The sequence below is a fragment of the Petaurus breviceps genome, unplaced genomic scaffold, assembly GCF_028583685.1.
Source record: "Petaurus breviceps papuanus isolate PSGF00001 unplaced genomic scaffold, PetGlider_PUasm1.0 90842, whole genome shotgun sequence".
Taxonomy (NCBI): domain Eukaryota; kingdom Metazoa; phylum Chordata; class Mammalia; order Diprotodontia; family Petauridae; genus Petaurus; species Petaurus breviceps.
Window position 1 is genome coordinate 14,788,450 of NW_027187358.1, and position 19,852 is coordinate 14,808,301.

Genomic DNA, 19,852 nt, shown 5'->3' on the forward strand with positions numbered 1-19,852 from the left:
AGAGAGAGAGAGAGAGAGAGAGAGAGAGAGAGAGAGAGAGAAGACAACAATAGCATCTATCAAATTGGAAGGAATCTCAGAGTCTAGCCTAATGCTTACATTTTAAGGATGAGGAGCTGAGAGTTAAGAAAATAATAACTGACTTGCCCAAAGTCACCAGATTGTAAGCACCAGAAATAAGATTTGAACCTAGGGCCACTGACTTCTCTATAGTCATTGTTTATTCTTTACCACATTTAACAACAGCAAAATGTGAAATTGAAAGGTGATTTATTTTTTTGTTATTCTCCTTTGCTGTGTAAGTCGAAATTCCTTACCCTTGTTACAAGTTTACTCATGCAATTTTAGACTATTTGGGTCACAATTCTATTCTTTTGCCTTGTATCTCTCTCCTTGTCTTATAACTTGTATGTCCCACCCTTGTAACTTCACCCACCATCCACATTCTTGAGAAACTAAGGTCAAACATATTTACACTTTGCTTTTGTAAAAACTCTCAAAGTGCCTGAATCACATGTCTTATTTGTGGTTATGAGGATTTCAGAAGGTGTAGTCCAAATGTCCTAATACGATACCAAGCTGATGTTAGAGGTTTTGTGTTTTTTTTTTTTTTTGTTTTGTTTTACTTTCCAGCCAATAAGAAGGCACATTATGTTGCCCAAGATTCTGTTCTGTCATCTTGTAAATCACTTTGAGAGACCCTGCCAGTCCTCTCTCAGGGTCTTTGGTTATTAAGAATCATTAGAGTGCTTTTATTGACAATTGCTAGCCTTACTGACAAATTAATCACAACAATGTCTCTCAGAATTTCTTTTGTGACAAATACTATCACCACCACCACCACCAACACAATGCTGCTCAGTCAGACAAGGGTCTTTCTTTTGTCTATATAATAGAATTAGGTGCAGATTTTTCACTATTTGGTTGTTTATTTCATTAATCTATAGAGGTATGGACTTAAAAAGAAAGTATTTTAAAGAATTTTCCCCAAAATGCTAGTGTTCTAAAGCTGGTACACTGGAGAATCACATTCTTAAGAGAAATGATATTATTTTACCCACAAAGGTTATCTTGGTTGCCACTAGAGAAAACAGTCCAATATTCTGAAGTATTAAAGCTCATAGATAAAAATATACTAAATGAAAGATTTTTAAAGTTTCATATTCACTTTTCATTCCTTGGGAGATGATAGACTTGAAGCGAATGAAATTCAGTTATTTTGAAAAAAACTGAAAATCCTTGTATTTTATAAATCTGATTTGATGATAGGGGAAGTTAGGTCACAGACAAAATGATGAAGTGTACAAAAATTCTGGTATTTCCTCTTCCTATACCCTAGTTTCTCCAGACCCCAACAGCATTCCTTGTAAACTTTATCCCACTAAAAACACCAGGCACACTTTCCTGGTAGCCTTCCTGACCAGAATAAAACAATCCAACAAATTTACTTTATATTTGTAGGGAATTAATTTGTTATTCTTTAAAGGTGCATTAGCATTTTAAAATAGTCCTGTGTGGAGGGGGAAAGATTGAAACAAATTACTAATGAGAATTTTAAGTATCACCTAATCAACTAATACATATTAACCTATTTTATGCCAAACTGGGTGAGGGGCTGATAGTAGGAATATGAAGAAGACTAAGACCAGTGTATCTGTTCCCCAGATATTTCTAATAGAGGTGAAGATGTAAGACACATGTAAATCGGAAAGCTACTTAAGAGTATAAGCCACTACTAGATGGTAATGCCAGTGAGTTGTACAGATATAAAAGCTGTTGTAGTCCAGAAGAGGGAAGAGATCCTCGCAGGTGGGATGGTTAGAGTGGACTTTACAAAGCATGTAAGATTTTAGCTGTGTTTCCAAAGATGGACAAGACTCCATAGAGTTGGGGGATCTGGGTGCATTCTAGTACAGATAATACCACATTCAATGATATTGTACCAAGATAACACAAAGCATGCTCCAGCAATAGGTCCTGTTTGGAACTGAAAGTTCCCAGGGGAGTAAAGTGACAGAAGACTAAATAGAAAGGTACATTGGAGCTAAATTATGGTAAGCCTTGAATGTCACGGTAAGAAGTTTAATCTCTAGGTCAGAGTTTCTTAATGTGTGTGTGTGTGTGTGTATGTGTGTATCAAGAACTTCTCTGTTAGTGGGCTGTCTATTGACACTGTCTCAGACTAAATGCCTTTAAAGGTATAAAGTGCATAAAATTACAAAGGAAATCAATCATATTAAAACATTTATCAAAACATAAATGATATTAATATACATATATGTTCCTATATATATATCTATGTACATAAACACACATGCATATAGTCACATTTATTGACACCTGCATTTGTATATATTTATGTGCATATGTGTACATATACACAACACATGCATTTGTGTACATATGTATACATATAGTCTAGACAAGGGAGGGCACAACACATTTTCAAAACTCAGTGTTCACATTACTTCAAGAGTTTTTTTGCGTGTGAAGAGCTTGCTAGCTGTCACCCATATCATGTGGAATAGCTCTTATATACTCCTGGCCTGCCTATGTGTAATATTAGTGATGATTATAGACATGCAGAACCAGGGCTTGCATAAATTCCGTTAAAATCTAATATCATATTACACAATTTACAGCCACTCAATTTCAGAGGGAGAAGACAGTGTTCAAGACCACTTGGAAAGAAATGTCTGAAACTGCCCTTGGTAGATGAATTTTAGGACCACAGGATTTAATTTTAAGACCTCAGGTTTTTATCGTTATCACTTCAACAACACTGAAAATGCTTCAAGGTTTTGATATACAGAATTATTGTCACTGTCAATAAAAGAAATGGGTCTGACAAACCCAGATCCAGTTTAATTACTCCTGTGATGCTTCCTGTGGTGGCAAGAAATTGGTGTTTTTCTGATACTGCTCTGTTTATAATTTGCTAAAATGGAACTGTTTCTCACAATTGGACCTGAGAGAGTCGATTCATGATTGATGCCATCCAAAATGCATACAAAGTCTAAGTGATGTTATACTGCCACTACCATCCAAAGACTTCCTCAACTGGAGATGCGTCTTGCATGGACCACATCAGAACAGATGTTCCTAAAGTGAAGTTTCGGAATTGTGTAGGACAATGTGGGGTAGGTGCTTTGGAAAGAATAGCCTCAAAATTCCTTCAAACCAAACCCTAGTGCAAATTGACAGTCAGATGCATGGGAGACCAGCCAGAGCACCTCTGTAAGCTTCTGGAAATCATATGAGGTGCTGGAAGCTTCCAAAAATCTTTCTGAGCATTACAGAAGGCTTGCCAAATATCAAAATATGCACTGAACTGCTCAAAAGGAGGAAGTTGAACAAAATGTAGTCTTTATTTTCCACTACATATTCCATCTGTTTCTTTCCCTAAAGGGTCATATGTTATATATTTATAAGAAGCGTTCACGCCTACGCTAACACAGTTTCCACAGTCTCTGTCAAACACAGCCTTCTCCTTGTTCGCGACACATTTTTTTAAACATCTTTCTATATCAACTCATTCTTTTATGGAACTTAGTCCTCTCTGGTATCATTAAGCCTTTGATACTTTTCTCTCTTTCACCATCATTCCAGAGAGATTAAACTCCATGCTGTATGGAAAAGTTTCTGAGGATTGTGAATTTCTATCTTTTTAACACAGGATAGGCATTCCATTGAGTTCCTATACTAACAGAAACCTTTCCTTTTCTATGCTACCAAAAACAAAAGCCACAAGGGTAGCAATGTAAGGAACTGGGGCTCTTAAAATTAGTTTATAGGCCTCTCCTAGAAATTATTCCTATATTTTTAAATTTAGATATTTAAATCTCTTCAAAGACACAGGTTGCTGGCAGTAGAGAACCAAATAATCAGACAAGCAGCATTTTTTTCCCCAAAATATTTTTACTTTAGCATTTGGATTATTCCTTAATTCAGTATTTCTAAATTGTTTTCTTTAAATTTTGATACCTATTTCAATATGTTTGATTTTCTTTGTGATTTTATATGCTTTATCTTATGCATTTGAAAATTCTAAGAAGGGGTCCATAGATTTCACCAGACTACCCAAGGACTACATGAAACACAAAATAATTGCCTTAATTCAACCCCAGCATTAATTTTGTCTTGGCATTTTCCCCAGATAGAATAAACATTTCCCCAAAGACTTTCTTCCTTTCTCCTCCCACCTTATACTGCCACAGCCCCTTTCATGAGTCCAAAGTAGCTTTTATCATCACTCCCAGATCTCCCTTCATTTGGTTTCTTGTATATTCAAAGGCTCCTCACTGGTCCATGAAGGGAGCCTAGATTCCCTCTTTCCCCATGACATAATCCTAGGCAAGAGGAACACCTTGATATAACAAATAGGGTACACCAATGGGCACATTTTCATTGACCATACCAACAATGCCCTCCTGAATGTTTATCTGTTATAACTGGATTCAGTAAACACACCTTAATAAATATTACTTTTTACTCCCCCCCCCCCATCAGAGTCAGGAAAATAATAGAAAACCTCCTTTTATCTTTCACTCAGGGATAGCTAATTTACACCAGGAAAATAAAAGAAAACCTCTTTCTATCTTTCAGGGATATCCAATTTACACCAGTGGCTGGTCATGGTCATTATTGACTGACTGGTTTCTTCAGTCATGGTTAGAAATGGGAGCTTTGAGTGTTAAAGGGAATTCAAATTCATCACACAAATTCAACTAAGACCTCAAGAATTAGAAATCTTATTGCATAGCTTTAATGACACAGTGAAGTGAGAGCTGGTAAAATGGTTTAGCATTAAATGATTTTGAAGATTAACAACTTCAGCACTTTTAAAGTTGATGGATTCAGGTTGTTTGGATGTGGGTACTATTGTGACTCTTTGGTCAGTCTGCATGAAAAGATGTTGTCAGTCCTGTCATTTCCATTGCCAATGATATCCCATCACTAAAATGAATATTCAACCATCATATCCCAGAAATCTCTACCTTTCTCAAAAACTCTAGCAAATATGGAATATAAAAATATTTTTAAAAACTCAATGACTATTCTATTCAAGAAAGGCACGAGATAAGCCAATTTCAATATCGCTATCCAAGGTAGACTTCTTGATTGGTGAATTAATGATTCATATGTGCTAATATTAAAGTGAAAGTGAAAGGAAGGATGCCATATGATCCCTATCCTTAATGAAGGTATCTTTAAGAGCTTTTAGAGCATTATGTACTGTTGTCATTGTTATTATTTTTGTTGTTTTGGGAAGAGAAATTTAAATTTATCCACAATTGAAAAATAAGGTAAAAGCCATAAAAAATAGCATATTAGAACTAAGCAGTATCATCTTAGTGTTGTACCTGCTATATTGCCATAAACTGCATGTCAAAGCAGAAACTGGAACATATTAAAGCTCACCCAGAAAGAAATTCAGAGAGAAACTCCAACACCATCTGGTGGCAGTCTAGATTTTTATCCTAGCAAAAGAGTTAACTAGTATAATTTGGCAAAGTCCTGTCTCATTCCTGGCCTCTAAAGTATTTCTGCTTTAAAATGAATCTGCCTTTCAAAAGTGATGTTTGAATGTAATGGGGGCAAACAGGTGTATGGATTAGAACTTTCTATCTCTCAGATTTCCTGTGAGGATTAGGGTCTTCCTCCTCCCAGTAGAAATGGAGATTGCTAACATGTGTACAATAAAGCAGGTAATCCTGAATTAGGATCTCAGACCCTAGTCTATTTGCTGTTCCTTACCCAGGACGCTTCCACTTCCTGAGTCTGCTTTTTCTATTGGCTAGCCCATATGACCAAATTTCTCTCCTTTCTCCACTGTGATTACTAACTTTCCTAGATTCCTTTAAAATTTAGTTCAAATGAAACTTTCTTCAGAAGGCTTCTCCTACTCAGTGTCCCCCTCCTTCACCTTGTTCCTTTGCTTCTCTAAGACAACCTTTCATTTACACTGTTTGCATCTTATGTGTACAAAGCTGTTTTCATATTGTCTTCTCTGTTAGCTCCTTGAGATCAGAAAACAGGTTTTTGTCCCGCTTTGTATCCTCAGCACTTAGCACTGTGCTTGTGAAACAGCTAGTGCTTGTTTATAGCATGATTGTTGCCTGAATGATATGGGAGGAATGTTCATTGTTGCAACCACATGAATTTGGATAGAGGACTAGGCTATTTCTATGTATATGTATGCACAATTTAAAAAAGCAATCAAAGACAAATGAAGAACAATGGGAGGGAAACCCACAGAAAAAATGAAAACATTCCAATTGATTTATGCTCTCTAGAAATTGATAGTCATAGTTCAGAAGCATCAAATAATCAGAGAAATAGTCAATCTTAGTTATTATTAGTCAATGGAATGAATTGACATTTTAACCTAAAAGAAAAGAAAATACTTTCTCCTAAAATGTTAAGATGGATTTCCCCAGGTTATTCAGATAATTTTCTGAATTTTTCACCTTATTTTTGTGGGATTTATGAGATTTTTAATCTTAGTATTGTTAAAATGACAGGTTATTAGAACTGAAATGGATCTTGGAGGTTGGCTAGTACAAACTCTTTATGTCTCATGTGGGGATATAAGATCCCAGAGAGATGCAATGACTTGGTTCACACAATAACTTCTCCTCCACTCCAGTGCTCTTTTCCACTATACACTGGCTAATTACAATATGAAAGGGCATAAGTTGCTTTTGTGTGCCAGTTTTTATAGCTCCCATTTCCATAGAACAAGAAAAATGATTAAATAAATGAGCAAGAGAAAGGCAAATAGCTACACTCAGTTTTTCTCCAGTCTTTGCTTTTTATCTCTGTATGAACATTTTAATCCTTTATTAATTAACATTAGATATTTCTGACAATATTTCTAAAAAGTACTGTTGATTTTTCTTAATATTTGATGGACAAGATTTAGCAGGTCTATCACTACCACAATGAAGATCTGGTGGTAGATATGGATATTTAAGTTTTATTCAATTCTAAGGAGTAAGGTAAAGAAACAGCTTATGTATTGTACTGTTCTATGGGTTGCTTTAAATTGAGACAGAGATAATGCTTCTTGGACTCAACAATTCTTTTTGACATGCTATGATTTATAGCCAGAAATCTTGATAAAACATTGATACCAAAACACTTGATATTGGATTCCCTTTTTAAACAATAGCAATAAAGGATAACTTGAAACAAAGCAGACAGTATCTTTAAGTGCCATGGCAACAAGTTACAGTCAACTCTATTTCATCATCCCTATTTCAGTGAAAATCTCTGAACATCAAAGAGAAAAATGTAACGAGTTTCTACCAGAAGGAATTTCTTTGGCAAAGTTTATAAACTACAAAAACAGTGTCTTTGTGGAAGTGCCTTCACCATCCCAAACGATAGCCTTATAAAAGCAGTACTATGATATATTATTCCCCTATGGTAACAGACACTATTGAAGCACAACTATAATTTGGCACAGAACATTTCTATACTAATGTAATGTGACAATGTTATTATGTTCGCTATTTCCCATGCCATCATAGCCATATTCATCTTCACAAACATGACATTATGCTCACTAATATGGTTATATTATAGTTGTGGATTGTGGGGTGAAAGTATATATAAACTCGAAAAAAGGATTCAGGTATAATACAATATAGTGAGGGTGCGTTATCTGTGTATTTGTGTATGTATAGGTTGAATGCCACAATTTTTGTTCTACAATATAGCAGATAGGTTGTTATATGACACAAAGTCAATAGCTTTTGCCAATGAACAGACTAATGCCCGACAATGATCAGCAAATTTTGAGTTTATGCTCATGTTGACATTTTATTCTTAAACTAATTATTTGTTGAATTGCTATGCTCATTAGAATTCTTTAGCACATCAAAATAAACTTAATCCAGACACATATATTACCTAATGTCATTCACTGTTTGCTTGAGGCAAAAATGTATTATGGATGTGATAGTTATTTTAACAGGAATAATAATCAAAATGAGTAATAGGAAAAATGATGTGACACATGGGCCTTGCACCTTTACAATACTGTTTATTAGTATGGGTTAATTATATTATTGAAAAGCACTGTTAGTTTGGGTAACTTTATGTGGATTTTAATTATAATTTGCCTTAGCAATAAAAGAGTAAAGAGATAAAGTGATTTGCCACAATTAATTACATTTCAATTTCAACTAACATTTTTGACGTGATAGTTCTCATGAGGATAAATTTCATTAATATACTAGACAAACTATTTAGCTTAGAATACACATTTTAGAGTTGGAATCCCTCATCTTTAGGTATGCTGCCTCAAATAAAGCAAAAAAGGAGTATCAGGCACTATACAACCAGGAGAAGCATCTGCCCTGGTTTCCTGTATTTGTTCCTTATCTTGGTAAACTTGACTGGGTAATCTAGAAGAAAACCTAAGATTACCCTGCAATGAATCTCCCTTAAATCTAGAGCAAGCCTTGAGAGGCTACCATCAACTTGTTTTGCTCTGGCCCAGAACACAAGTTCTCTCCCAAGAAAAAAGACCTTTTCATGTCAAAAAAGAAACTCAGTTTCCCTGTCTTCCCCCCCCCCCCCAGCTCCACCCAGACCCTACCAAATACAAATGACTTTGGCAACTCAAAGGTCTAGGAATCATTCAGCTTTTATAAACCCTTCCTATTTTGGTGCTTTGAAAGAATCATATGATTTTTAAAAACAGACATTTTACTGAAATATTTTGTCTTTACATCAGGATTATTTTAACCTCTTCTGAATTCAATCCTCCCTTGTGAAAAGCAAAAAAAAAAAGCCAAAACCTTCAATATTGTGATCAAGTGTGATAATGTATAAAATATGTATTCTGTCCCCATTTTCCAACCTTTTTGCCTTGAGGTTTTATTTTTTGACACTCTTGTAGTCATTATGTATTTTATCTTTGTTCTGATTATTTTTATATGTATCATTTCCTACAAATCTTCCCATTTTTACTTCACAACACTGTATCACATTCATATACCATAGTTTCAATCCATTCCTCAATTTGGTACAGTTCTTTGCAACCACAAAAAATACTTTAATTAAAATTTTATTACATGTTGGAACTATATTTCTGACTGACTTCCTTGCAATAGGAGGGTAGTTAGGTCATTGGATCAAAGGGTATGGATGGTTAAGTCACTTCTGTTTTGAGATTTCTGGGTGCTCTTCTCTTCTCCCTCTTTATTATTTCACTTGGTGAGCTCATTATCTCCAGTGGATTCAATTATCATCTCTGTGCTGATGATTCTCAGATTTACTCATTGAGCCTTAATTTCCCTGCTGACCTTTCATCTCATATCTCCGGTTTCCTATTGGCATCTAAAATTAGAAGTCCTGCAGATATCTTCAACTCAACAGATCCCAAACTGAATTCATTATGTCCCTTCCCCCCACCCCCACCCCACCCATCCTAACCTCTTCATTATTATTAGTGAGGGTTCTACTGTCCTTCCATTCACCGAGGCTGACAACCTTTGTGTCATCCTGGAACTCTCTCTCTCTCTCTCTCTCTCTCTCTCTCTCTCTCTCTCTCTCTCTCACACACACACACACACATCCCCTCCCCCCCATGTCGAATCTGTTGCCAATGCCTGTCAGTTTTACCCTTTTGACATCTATGTCACATTTCCCCTCTGACACCACCACTACTTTAATACAAGCCCTCATTACCTCATGCCTAGACTATTGCAATAGCTTTCTGGTGGATCTGCCCACCACAAGTCTTTCCCCACTCCAGCTCATTCTAAAGTACAAGTTTGATCATGTCACACTATTCCTCCCTCCCCCAATAAATAAACCCTAGTGGCTTCCTATCACCTCAAGTATCAAATATAAATTCCTCTATCACTCAAAGCCTTTCATGTCCTCCCCCTCACCACTATTTTTGTGTTCTTCTGCTTTATAATCCCTCACTGACACTGTCATCCCATGACAATAGCATCTTTGATGTTCTCTTAACAAGACAGTCCATCTCCTGACTCCATGAATTTTCACTGACTGTCGTCCATGGCAGGGATGCTTTCTCTCCTCATTTCCACTCCCTGACTTCCCTGGTTTATTCAAGTGCCAGTGAAAATCCCACCTTCTGCAGAAAGCCTTTTTTGATCACCTTTATTTGTAGTGCCATCCTTCTGTTGATTATTTCCAACTTATATTATGTATGTATCTTATTTTCTATGTAACTGTTTGCAGGTTGTCTCCACCATTACACTCTGATCTCCTTGACAGAATGGACTGTCTTTTGCTTTTTCTGAATCCCTACTGCTCAGTATAGTGTCTGACACTTAATAAATGTTTATTTATTGAATGACTTATTCCAAATTGATATTCTGAAAGAATGGACCACTTCACAGCCCCATCAACAGCACATCAGCATGTATATATTTTCCATTTCTTGTCATCTTTGCCAATTTTCACAGTGTAGTAAAGCCCGGGAATTGTTTTAATTTTGCATTTATATTACGGTTAATGATTTGGAGCTTATTTTCATGTGAAAAGTTATACTTTGCTATTCTTTTGGAAAAAATGTTCACATGTAATCTACTGGGCAAACATTCTTTTTGTTTATATACTTGTTTCTATTCCCTAAGTTTTTTAGATATATAGTAAAACTTTTAGCAGTGATAGTTGATGCAAATAAACTTCTATTAAGTTATGCAAGAACATTTTAATTTTGTTCTTAGTGTCTATTTTGTCCTTTATGATCTAACCTGATCTTATTTTTGTCTAATTTTTCTAATATTCTAACATTTTACATGTAAAGTGTGCGTCCACATTGAGTTTATTTTGTTATATTGCATAAGATGCTGTTCTAAACCTAATTGCTGACAAAGCTGCTTTGCAAGAAGTCTTTATCTAAATGGAATCCTTGCTTATATAATTTATATTCATGGCTTTATCAAATACCTAGTCTCCTATTTTTATAACTTCTGTTTGTTCATCATTTTTCTGTTCTATTGACCCACTTAAAAAACTGGTACTAAGTATTTTAAAAACTTCTATAAAATATAGTTTCATATTTGCTACTGCAATGCCCCCATAATTTGTACTTCTCATTATTTTCCTTGAAGTTCTAGACATTATTGTTTGCTTAAATGGATTTTATTAGCTGGTTCTACAAAGTATTCTTTTAGTAATTTGATTGGAATAATAATAAATCTAAAAATTACTTTAGGTAGTATTGTCATTTTGATTGTATTATTATGGCCCAACCATGAACAATGAATATTTATCTAATTATTTGTCTCCCCCACTCCTTTTTTCCTATAAAGAATGTCTTAAAGTTATACTCATATGAACTGTAAATATTGTTGATAGGTTACCTTTCACATTTTTTTTTGCATTTTGTAGTTTCTGAAAGGTGTTCCTCTTTTTTTGATGATTTCTGTGAATTTATGTTGTATCTTTGTATTTTTCTGATGTCATTAATCATCTTAATTAGCTTCTTAACTTTTTTTTTGGTTTTCATCATATCATCCACAATTAAGTCTAATTTTTCCTCCTTCCAGGTTTTGTACCTTTAATTTTGTTCTCTAGTCTTGTTACTATATCTAATATTTCTAGAACTATGTGAAACTAATAAGAAGAGAGAACACCTTGCTAGACATCTTTTTTGTGCTAGGAAAACATCTTGTGTATCTCCATTGTAAACAATGATAACTCTTGTTTTTATTTTTTTAATTGACTTTTTGTTTCCAATTCCAAATGATCTCCTTCTACCATGTCCATCAAGAGGGCAATAAATATGGTATCCATGTATATATGAAGTCATGCACAACATATTTCTACATTAGCAATGTTATAAAAAAGGTCAAAAAATGAAGTGAAAAAAAGATACATACTTCAATCTGCATTCAGAGTTCATTAATTCTCTTTCTGGAGGTGGATAACATTTTTCATTGCAAATCCTTTAAAACTGTTGTGGATCTTGTATTGATCAAAGTAGCTAAGTCTTTTACAGTTGATTATATTATAAAATTGCCATTACTATACACAGTTTTCCTAGTTCTGCTGACTTCATTTTGAATCTGTTCATGTAAGTCTTCCAAGCTTTTCTCTGAAACCAACCCCCTCATCATTTTTTATAGCACTACAATATTTTATGATCATTATATACCATAACTTGTTTAGTTCTTCCATATTTGATGGGCATTCCTTCAATTTCTAATTCTTTGCTGGCACAAAAACAGTTCTTGTTTTAAAATGTATACTACTGATCTTATTAAGAAGGTCCCTTAAATGATTCTAATAGAAATTTATGCTATAATCTGAAAAGTGCTTTTTATAAGCCTATTGAAATAAATATGTGGCTTTATGATCTTTTTGCTTATATGATGTTAATTGTTTTAGATGCATAGGATTCTGACAGATAAGGATAAGAAGAAAGCTTTTCTGATAAAGAGAACAATACATGTCAAGTAAGCTCAGTATAGATTAATCCAGTTTGCTTAGAACTTGCCAACATGCATGGGAATAGCAGAGGATTAGGCTAGAAGAGTGAATTGGGATTGTATAGTGTCATCGTTATTTCTCCTTGTAAAGAGTACCAATGATATCACGGTTACATAAGTTAGTCTGGAATTTATTTGGAAGGAATTTGATATCGATTGAAGGTTTCTGAGTAGGGAGCATGAAACAGAGATATGTTTTTAGGAATATAAGTTTGGTAGCTCTGTGTAGAATGGATTGGTGTAGGAAGAGCCTGCATATCACTTAAGATGCTATGACCATGGTCAATGTGAGTGTTAATGAAGGTTTAAACTAGGGAATTGACAGTGGGAATGGAAAGTAAATGATTTGTTTGAGATATGTAAGTACAATATTGCAAATGGTATTAAAAGTACAATATGGTTATTAATATGTGAATAGGCTATTCAAATGACTTTTTCAGAAATTCTGCTATACACAAACACTTTTGAAGTACAATCTCCTCTCGCAGTTTTAAAAATTGGTTAGTTGGTATTATTCAGTAATAATATACTCATAAGCAATGAAGTTTTCTATCACAATTTGCTTTGTTTGTGTTTAATAAAAGTCCAATTATGTATTGAATTAAGGAGACAACTTTTCAAAGGTTTGTATATTGGATCATAGTAAATCCTAGAATTTAAACTGAAAGGTATCTTAGGGATATTTTAAAAGGTATCTGAAGTTGTTTTTACTTTTTTGAAAAAGTTAATTTCTTTCTATTGTTTTCCACACAACCAGAAGCCTGAAGTTACGATATGCAGTGATAAACACATAGGTTAGAGATGAAAAGCTCTTTGGGATTAAGCCCACCTTACTGAAAAAGTGAAAATGTCAGTTTCAATGTAGAAAGGAAATTGTCTAAAATTTCAGCAACAATTTGAATATTTATGTAAATTCTATAAAGAAAGGTTGAGAAAATAGAAATGAGGCATATTTTGATTACCCTAAAATGATGAAAATGTTCTATTCTGTTCCTACCATATTAGAACCACATAGCTAAAGTAATTGTCATTATTTTCCAGTATTTACCTGAGGAAAATGAAACATTTGGATGTTATCATTGATATCAAGATAATATTTTTTTTAAAAAAAGAAGGCTTTGTTGTAAAATATTGGTTTATACCAAACTAATTCTCATCACTAACACCCCAATCTTCAAACCAAATAGAAATTACAGGCTTCCACAAAATCCACTAGAAAAAATGATTCAATCAGATCTTATATGCTCTAAGAGTCCTCCAAAGTCATTTTAGTGCTGCTTTGGGTAACAGGATTATCAGGAGGCATAATTATCAAATGGCATTTTCTCTATTTACAAGCAAAAACCAAACAGCAGCCCTATCATTGTCATCACCATTCCTATCTTTCCAAAGTAACATCCAAACCATTTTTTTCTATAAATGAACCAAATACAAACGTAGCTACTTAGGATTGCATCGTGATGATTCTTAGCGAAAAGAATAATAAATACACATAATAAGCAAAATTCTTACAATTTTTCCTAATGCATAAGCAAGAACAATGTGACGTGACCATATTTTTGCTTCTTCTATAAATCAGGAAGGTATATTTGGCAACATTTGGAGGAATATATTCTGTAGCTAAATGAAAAGTATTTTCATGTGAAAAGTATTGTTAACCACATAACAGATAAGTCTATCAAAACTACATGTGCAGGAGCAACATTGGTCATGAATTAAATGATGAGCTATTCAAATCTTTATCTGTTCCTGAAACCAAGGTTAGGTCTCCTTCCCTGGGAGAGGGGATGAAAATATGGAGCTGCCAGTGTTATGATAGTGATTGTCAATCATTCTGAGTCAGAGAAAAATAGATCACCATTGAGATTTTTTGAGGATTAATCTACTTATTTATCAGTTTAAAAAGTGTTTTTTTCCCCAATATCTACTATACTTACAGAGTTTTATATCAATTATTACAGGATGGTATAAAATAATGAGTTTCAACAAATGTCTCAAATACTTAATTAGAAACAGATATCAATTCTTCATAATCATTTGAATTACATAAAAATAATCCTGATATGTTAAAAATGAATTTCAAAACAGACGCATTAGGGATTTTTATTTTACCTTAATTTTAAAAAGCCACAATATTATTTTAAACAATGACCTTGATTGCTTTACAAAACTCAACTCACACATCTACCACTCCAGTAGCAAAGTTATTTCATACAGTAAGTTATAACTCAACTGTATATTCTATTACTAGGTTGCTTTTTATTTTAAACTGGGTTTGCCATTCTCTAAAAATGACAGAACTGACAGAGAACTACAGGGAGTTTAACTTTCTTCTGAGCCAATTAGTGGTGATTTGTTCATAGAAATCATGATTTATAGGTATTTGAAGATTAGTCCAATGCATCTGTCATTTTGTTAGTCCAAGGTTGTTCAGGTCAACTAAGTACTTGAAGCAGAACAGGTTTTTCCTTTGGGTAGATAATGTAGATAGATAGACATAATCTCAAATATAGAGATAGAGATAGGACTGGTGATATCATCATATAGGAAAACTTCTAGGTGAAGTTCTACCAATGCAGGTTAGCACTTTCTCAGAAATTTATAGTTTCATAGAAGGTGTTCTTAAGTTGGGGTCCATGTACCCTAAGAGATCCACGGATAGATTTCAAAGGATTCATGAACTTGGATGAGAAAAATTATCTCATTATTTTCATAAACTTCTAATGGAAATTTGACATGTCCTTCAAATATGAATGTGGGCAATAAGCATTATTCTGAGAACAGGTCCATAGCCTTTACCAGAATATCAAAGGGTACACGATATTAAAAAAAAAAAAAAGTTTAAGAGTCCCTGCTGCTTAGAACATTGAGAAATTAAATGCCTTGTCCAAGATCAAACAGGAAGCATGTGTCTGAGATAGATCTGTATCTAGATCTTCCTGAATGTGATGTTTGTTCTCTATCCATGATGCCACCCTGCCTCTTAGTCTCAAATAAATGTAGAAATTTCAAACTTTCTTCCAACCTCTCTCTTACCTTTGAAACCATTCCTTCCATTCCATCGTATGGTGATATCTCAGTCCTCTCAAATCATACAATATATATATCATTTATGGCACTTTTGAAATAGATATTTATTTTAGCTACCTTTAACTATACCATATTCTCAGACATTTTTCCCAGACTAAATTGTAAATTTCTTGAGGGGAGAGACTAATTCTTATATGTCATTATGTCCTCAGTACCTTGAATGCAGTAAATATTTAACAAACAAACATCTTTCTACCACATCACACTTCTTCTCCAGGTATACTTGATTCACTAAGAAAATGCACATCAAGTTTACTGGCACTTAAGTTGTCAACTTATTTTAAATATTCCAGAGATAAAAGTATATTTCTCAATAATAAGTGGTATATTGAATATGGGGGGTGGTATACTGTGCAAATATATAATATGGCATTTTCCCAGAAAAGAGAGTAAATGATGTTTAACTTTGGATCCAAACATGCAAAGGGGCCTAACCTCAAAGGAATTGAAGGCTTCCAGTTACCTAGTGCACATGACATAATTGATTCCAAATTTGACCCACAATTTCCTACCTTTTTTCATGTAACCCCTAATCTTATCTATAAAGATATTAGGGGATATTAGATATCAGGCATGGTGAGATCTTATTTACAGTAAACCAAGAGGTATTAACTTAGAAAACATATCATAAAACTGCAAAAGATGATAATTTAAATGAAATCAACAAAATATTCCACAAAGCAGAATTCATTATTTTCCTAAGAAACACTATCCATCACATCAATATAAACCAATTAATTTTTCCCTTAAACATCTATTTGCTGTCCTATAGTCTTGACTCAGTGAAAAAAGCTGGACTACTATTATAGAATGGGCTTTGGCTATATGCAGACTCCCCTGGTCCTAAGGGGGAATAAAATCCAGTGCTTGGTTGAAACTTAGGATAAAGAACTTGGAGGATGGAATGTAAAAGAGTATGTTTATACAGGGAGAGGGAGGGAAGTGCCTAAAGAAATGTAGAGAGAGAAATAATGAGACCTGTCAACTGTTCACTGAAATTACAGGCCTCAGGATATAATGTTATGAAATTAAATATCACTTAATATAATGCAATTTGAAGGTTCTTTTAAAATCAGAAAAAGAAATTGTCATATTTAGGAAAGGAGAAAAAAAGCTCTTTTCAACAAGGTTACTATCATTGCATTAGGAATGCACACAAACGGCAAAGAAAATCGAAGCCTTTTTCCCACACAGCATTTAGAAATCAACATCCTTGGTTCACAACACAGCATAACATATACATATACACACATACATACATATATACATCTCAATAGAGAATGAGAGCCAGCTACTCACGGTCATTGCATAGTGGGCCACTGAAAGAGGTCATGCTACAGTCACAGCTGAATCCATCCCACTGCTGCAAGCATACACCTTGGTTGGAACAGGAGTCCTCTTGGCAAGTGGTACTGGGCCCTGTAAGAAAATTCAGAGGAAACTTGCACTTTTTATCAGCAACAAGCGTCCCTCTTGGTTGATCTTTGCACATGAGCTAGATCACAGATAGTAGTTGCCAACACCTCAAGTTGCATGAACAAACTGGTTTTAAAGTTGTCCTTCCCACTGTTGACTTAGGAACCAAGGAGCTGCCTTGCCAAAGTTTTCTGCAGTTCCCAGAATACCACACAGTTCATTAATGTCATTGATTGAAAGGAAGCAAACAGTTAATCCAAGAGCACCACGGCTATTCTCATTGTAGCAGCAGGTAATCTCATTACACCGTCAGCTGATTCTATAAAGTATTTTGGTTTTCAAAAAATGTATTAATTTCCTCATGAATGAATAGTGGCATCATGAAAATGGGTATTAAAACTTCATGAAATTGAGATAAAGATTGGGAAAATAATGGAAGAAAGTGATGCAAAAACAAGTTACTGAGATTCCAGGATTTACCCTGCAAAAATGGTCTAGCACCATGATTGTTTTGCTTTGTTTTGTTTTTTTGGAAGGTATGTTGGCAAGTATCAACTCACATGCTTTAATGATAACATGCAATTAACAAAAATTGAAAATCTCAGTAATAATGACCTGGCATGCCCCCAAATGACATACAAATGAAAAACAAAGCTAGACTATGTCTAAAGAATCATAAACTAGATCACTGAAAAACAAACCAAAAAAAAAAACCCAAAACTAATAAGTATGATCAAAGCACTAGGGCAATCACTGTACAAACATATTCAAGACTGAAAGCCTTTATGCAAATTATGCTGCAAAAGCAGGCTTAGTGTAGTACATTATGTATGGGGGCAGGGAAGGAAATCTGAACCCAAACATGTTCTAATACAGAAATTCAAAAACAGTTTGCATTGGGTTCCCACTGTGCATTGTGGGGTTTCAGTCTCATTTTTATACACACAGGGCTATCTACCTTGCAAGTCAGCTTTCATCAATGCAACTTTGTCAGCAAAATTAAAAAAAAAAGCAAAATATATTAAATGTTAGTAAGCAATACTGAAATGGGAGCAAACAGAGAGAACATTCATAGTCCAATGCATGCTGCTATAAAAAGGGAAGAAATGACATCAAAAGCAAACAAATTAATACTAACAGCCATCAATCTTAAGGCAAGCCAGAGTGAGAAAGCAGTAATTTGCCAGTATTTTACTACAAATATAATGGTTAATTGAGCTGATGACATGTAATGAAGGAAAATTAAAAGGATTTTTCCCCCTTTTGGAGTGATATGAATGCATTACCAGAATGATTGCCTTGCTTGTTTGGAGGGGCTGCTCCATTTGTCATTTTCAGATATAGTATGTTCTATGGTCATTAATGGGCCAATTACCCCTTCCCATCTTTTTTTTTCACTATCTCTTTCATCTTGCATTTGCATTTAAGTTTTAAACATGTCATATAAACTACTTGCCAAATGGGCTCCATTTATAGAGTATTTTACCAAATGCAAAAAAAAAATTACTTTACATTATAGAAGGAGGTGGATTAATAGTGTGTATGGGTCAGGAAGAAAAGAATGCCATTTGGTCCTTCATGGAGGAAACATCGTTGCAGGAATCCATTAGATAGTTTGGTACTTTGGGTGATCAGAAGTGGTTTCTCTGAGTTGTATAAGCCTTAAAGATATCTATAGTCACTTCAAATTTGTCTAAAATATTTGTTTTATTATCTTTAGCTACTTTTAAAATTATTAATGCCATTAAAATTTACTAATTTTGGACTAAGTAGGAAAGATTTTTTAACTAATGAAAAATCCATACTCTAAACTAGTTTGTTAAACAAACATAGTTGAGTAATTCTCAAGTACAAAAGACAATAGAAACTAGGCCAATGAAATGTTATAAGTAATTATCTTTGGAGACCAGTTTTAATGAATTATTTGAAATTAGAATAATATGTACTTGTACGTAGATTAATTTTCTCTTAAGGCCTGAAAAATTGCTTATCTTCTTTTTAAAAATCTCTTGACCTTTTTATTTAAAGTTTTGAGTTCCAAATTCTATTCCTTTCTCTCTTGCCCCTCTCCTAGAGAGTAAGCAATCAGATATAGGTTATATATGTGCAATTATATAAAATATTTCTGTATGAGGCATTTTGAACAAGACTCGAATAAAAGAAAAAAAACCTAGAGAAAGTGAAAAAATAGCATGCTTCAGTGTGTATTTGGTCAATATCCATTCTTTCTCTGGAGCTGGATAGTATGCTTCATCATTAGTCCTTTGGGATTATCTTGGATTGTTGTTTTTCTAAGAATAGCTATTTACAGTTCTTGATCAAACAATATTGCTGTTATTGTATACAATCTTCTCTTGGTCCTGTTCACTTCACTATGCATCAGTTCCTGTAAGTCTTTCCAGGTTTTTTTTCTGAAATCATCCTGCTTGTCATTTCTTATTGTACAATAATATCTCATTACAATCATTATCTTCTTAACATAAACATCCCCCTTAAGATCTTATCCATAACATTAATTTACTTAGCAGACTAATTATATATATATATATGTATATATATATATGTATGTGTGTGTATGTACAGTACATATACTGTAAAGGGAAATTCTGGCTCATAATGCATTTTAATATTGGCAAATTTTGATTCAATAGATAGCAAATTAATGAACTGTAATGCATTATAATTCCTATTGTATAGGTAAAGACACTAAGAAACCTACATTACTCTAGTTTTGCTCAGGCTTATATCAAAAGACCAAAAGGAACTGAAAACCTCTAAGTGGCTTAGTTTTTTGAGACTACCTATGAGGAAGAAGAAATGCTTTATATAAAGCTATTATTGAGAAACAGACTAAGAATAACATT

At 34.0% G+C, this 19,852-nt stretch overlaps 1 protein-coding gene across 11 annotated transcripts in view; it reads right to left on the minus strand.

Annotated features, from left to right (window-relative positions):
* Positions 1-19,852, minus strand: part of NRXN1 (neurexin 1) — a 1,464,789-nt gene that overhangs the window by 704,492 nt on the left and 740,445 nt on the right. For all 11 annotated transcript variants that reach the window (XM_069071685.1, XM_069071684.1, XM_069071683.1 and 8 more), the window contains one exon: positions 16,872-16,991. In XM_069071685.1, the coding sequence (XP_068927786.1) occupies positions 16,872-16,991 (120 nt within the window). The remainder of the gene's footprint in view (positions 1-16,871; positions 16,992-19,852) is intronic.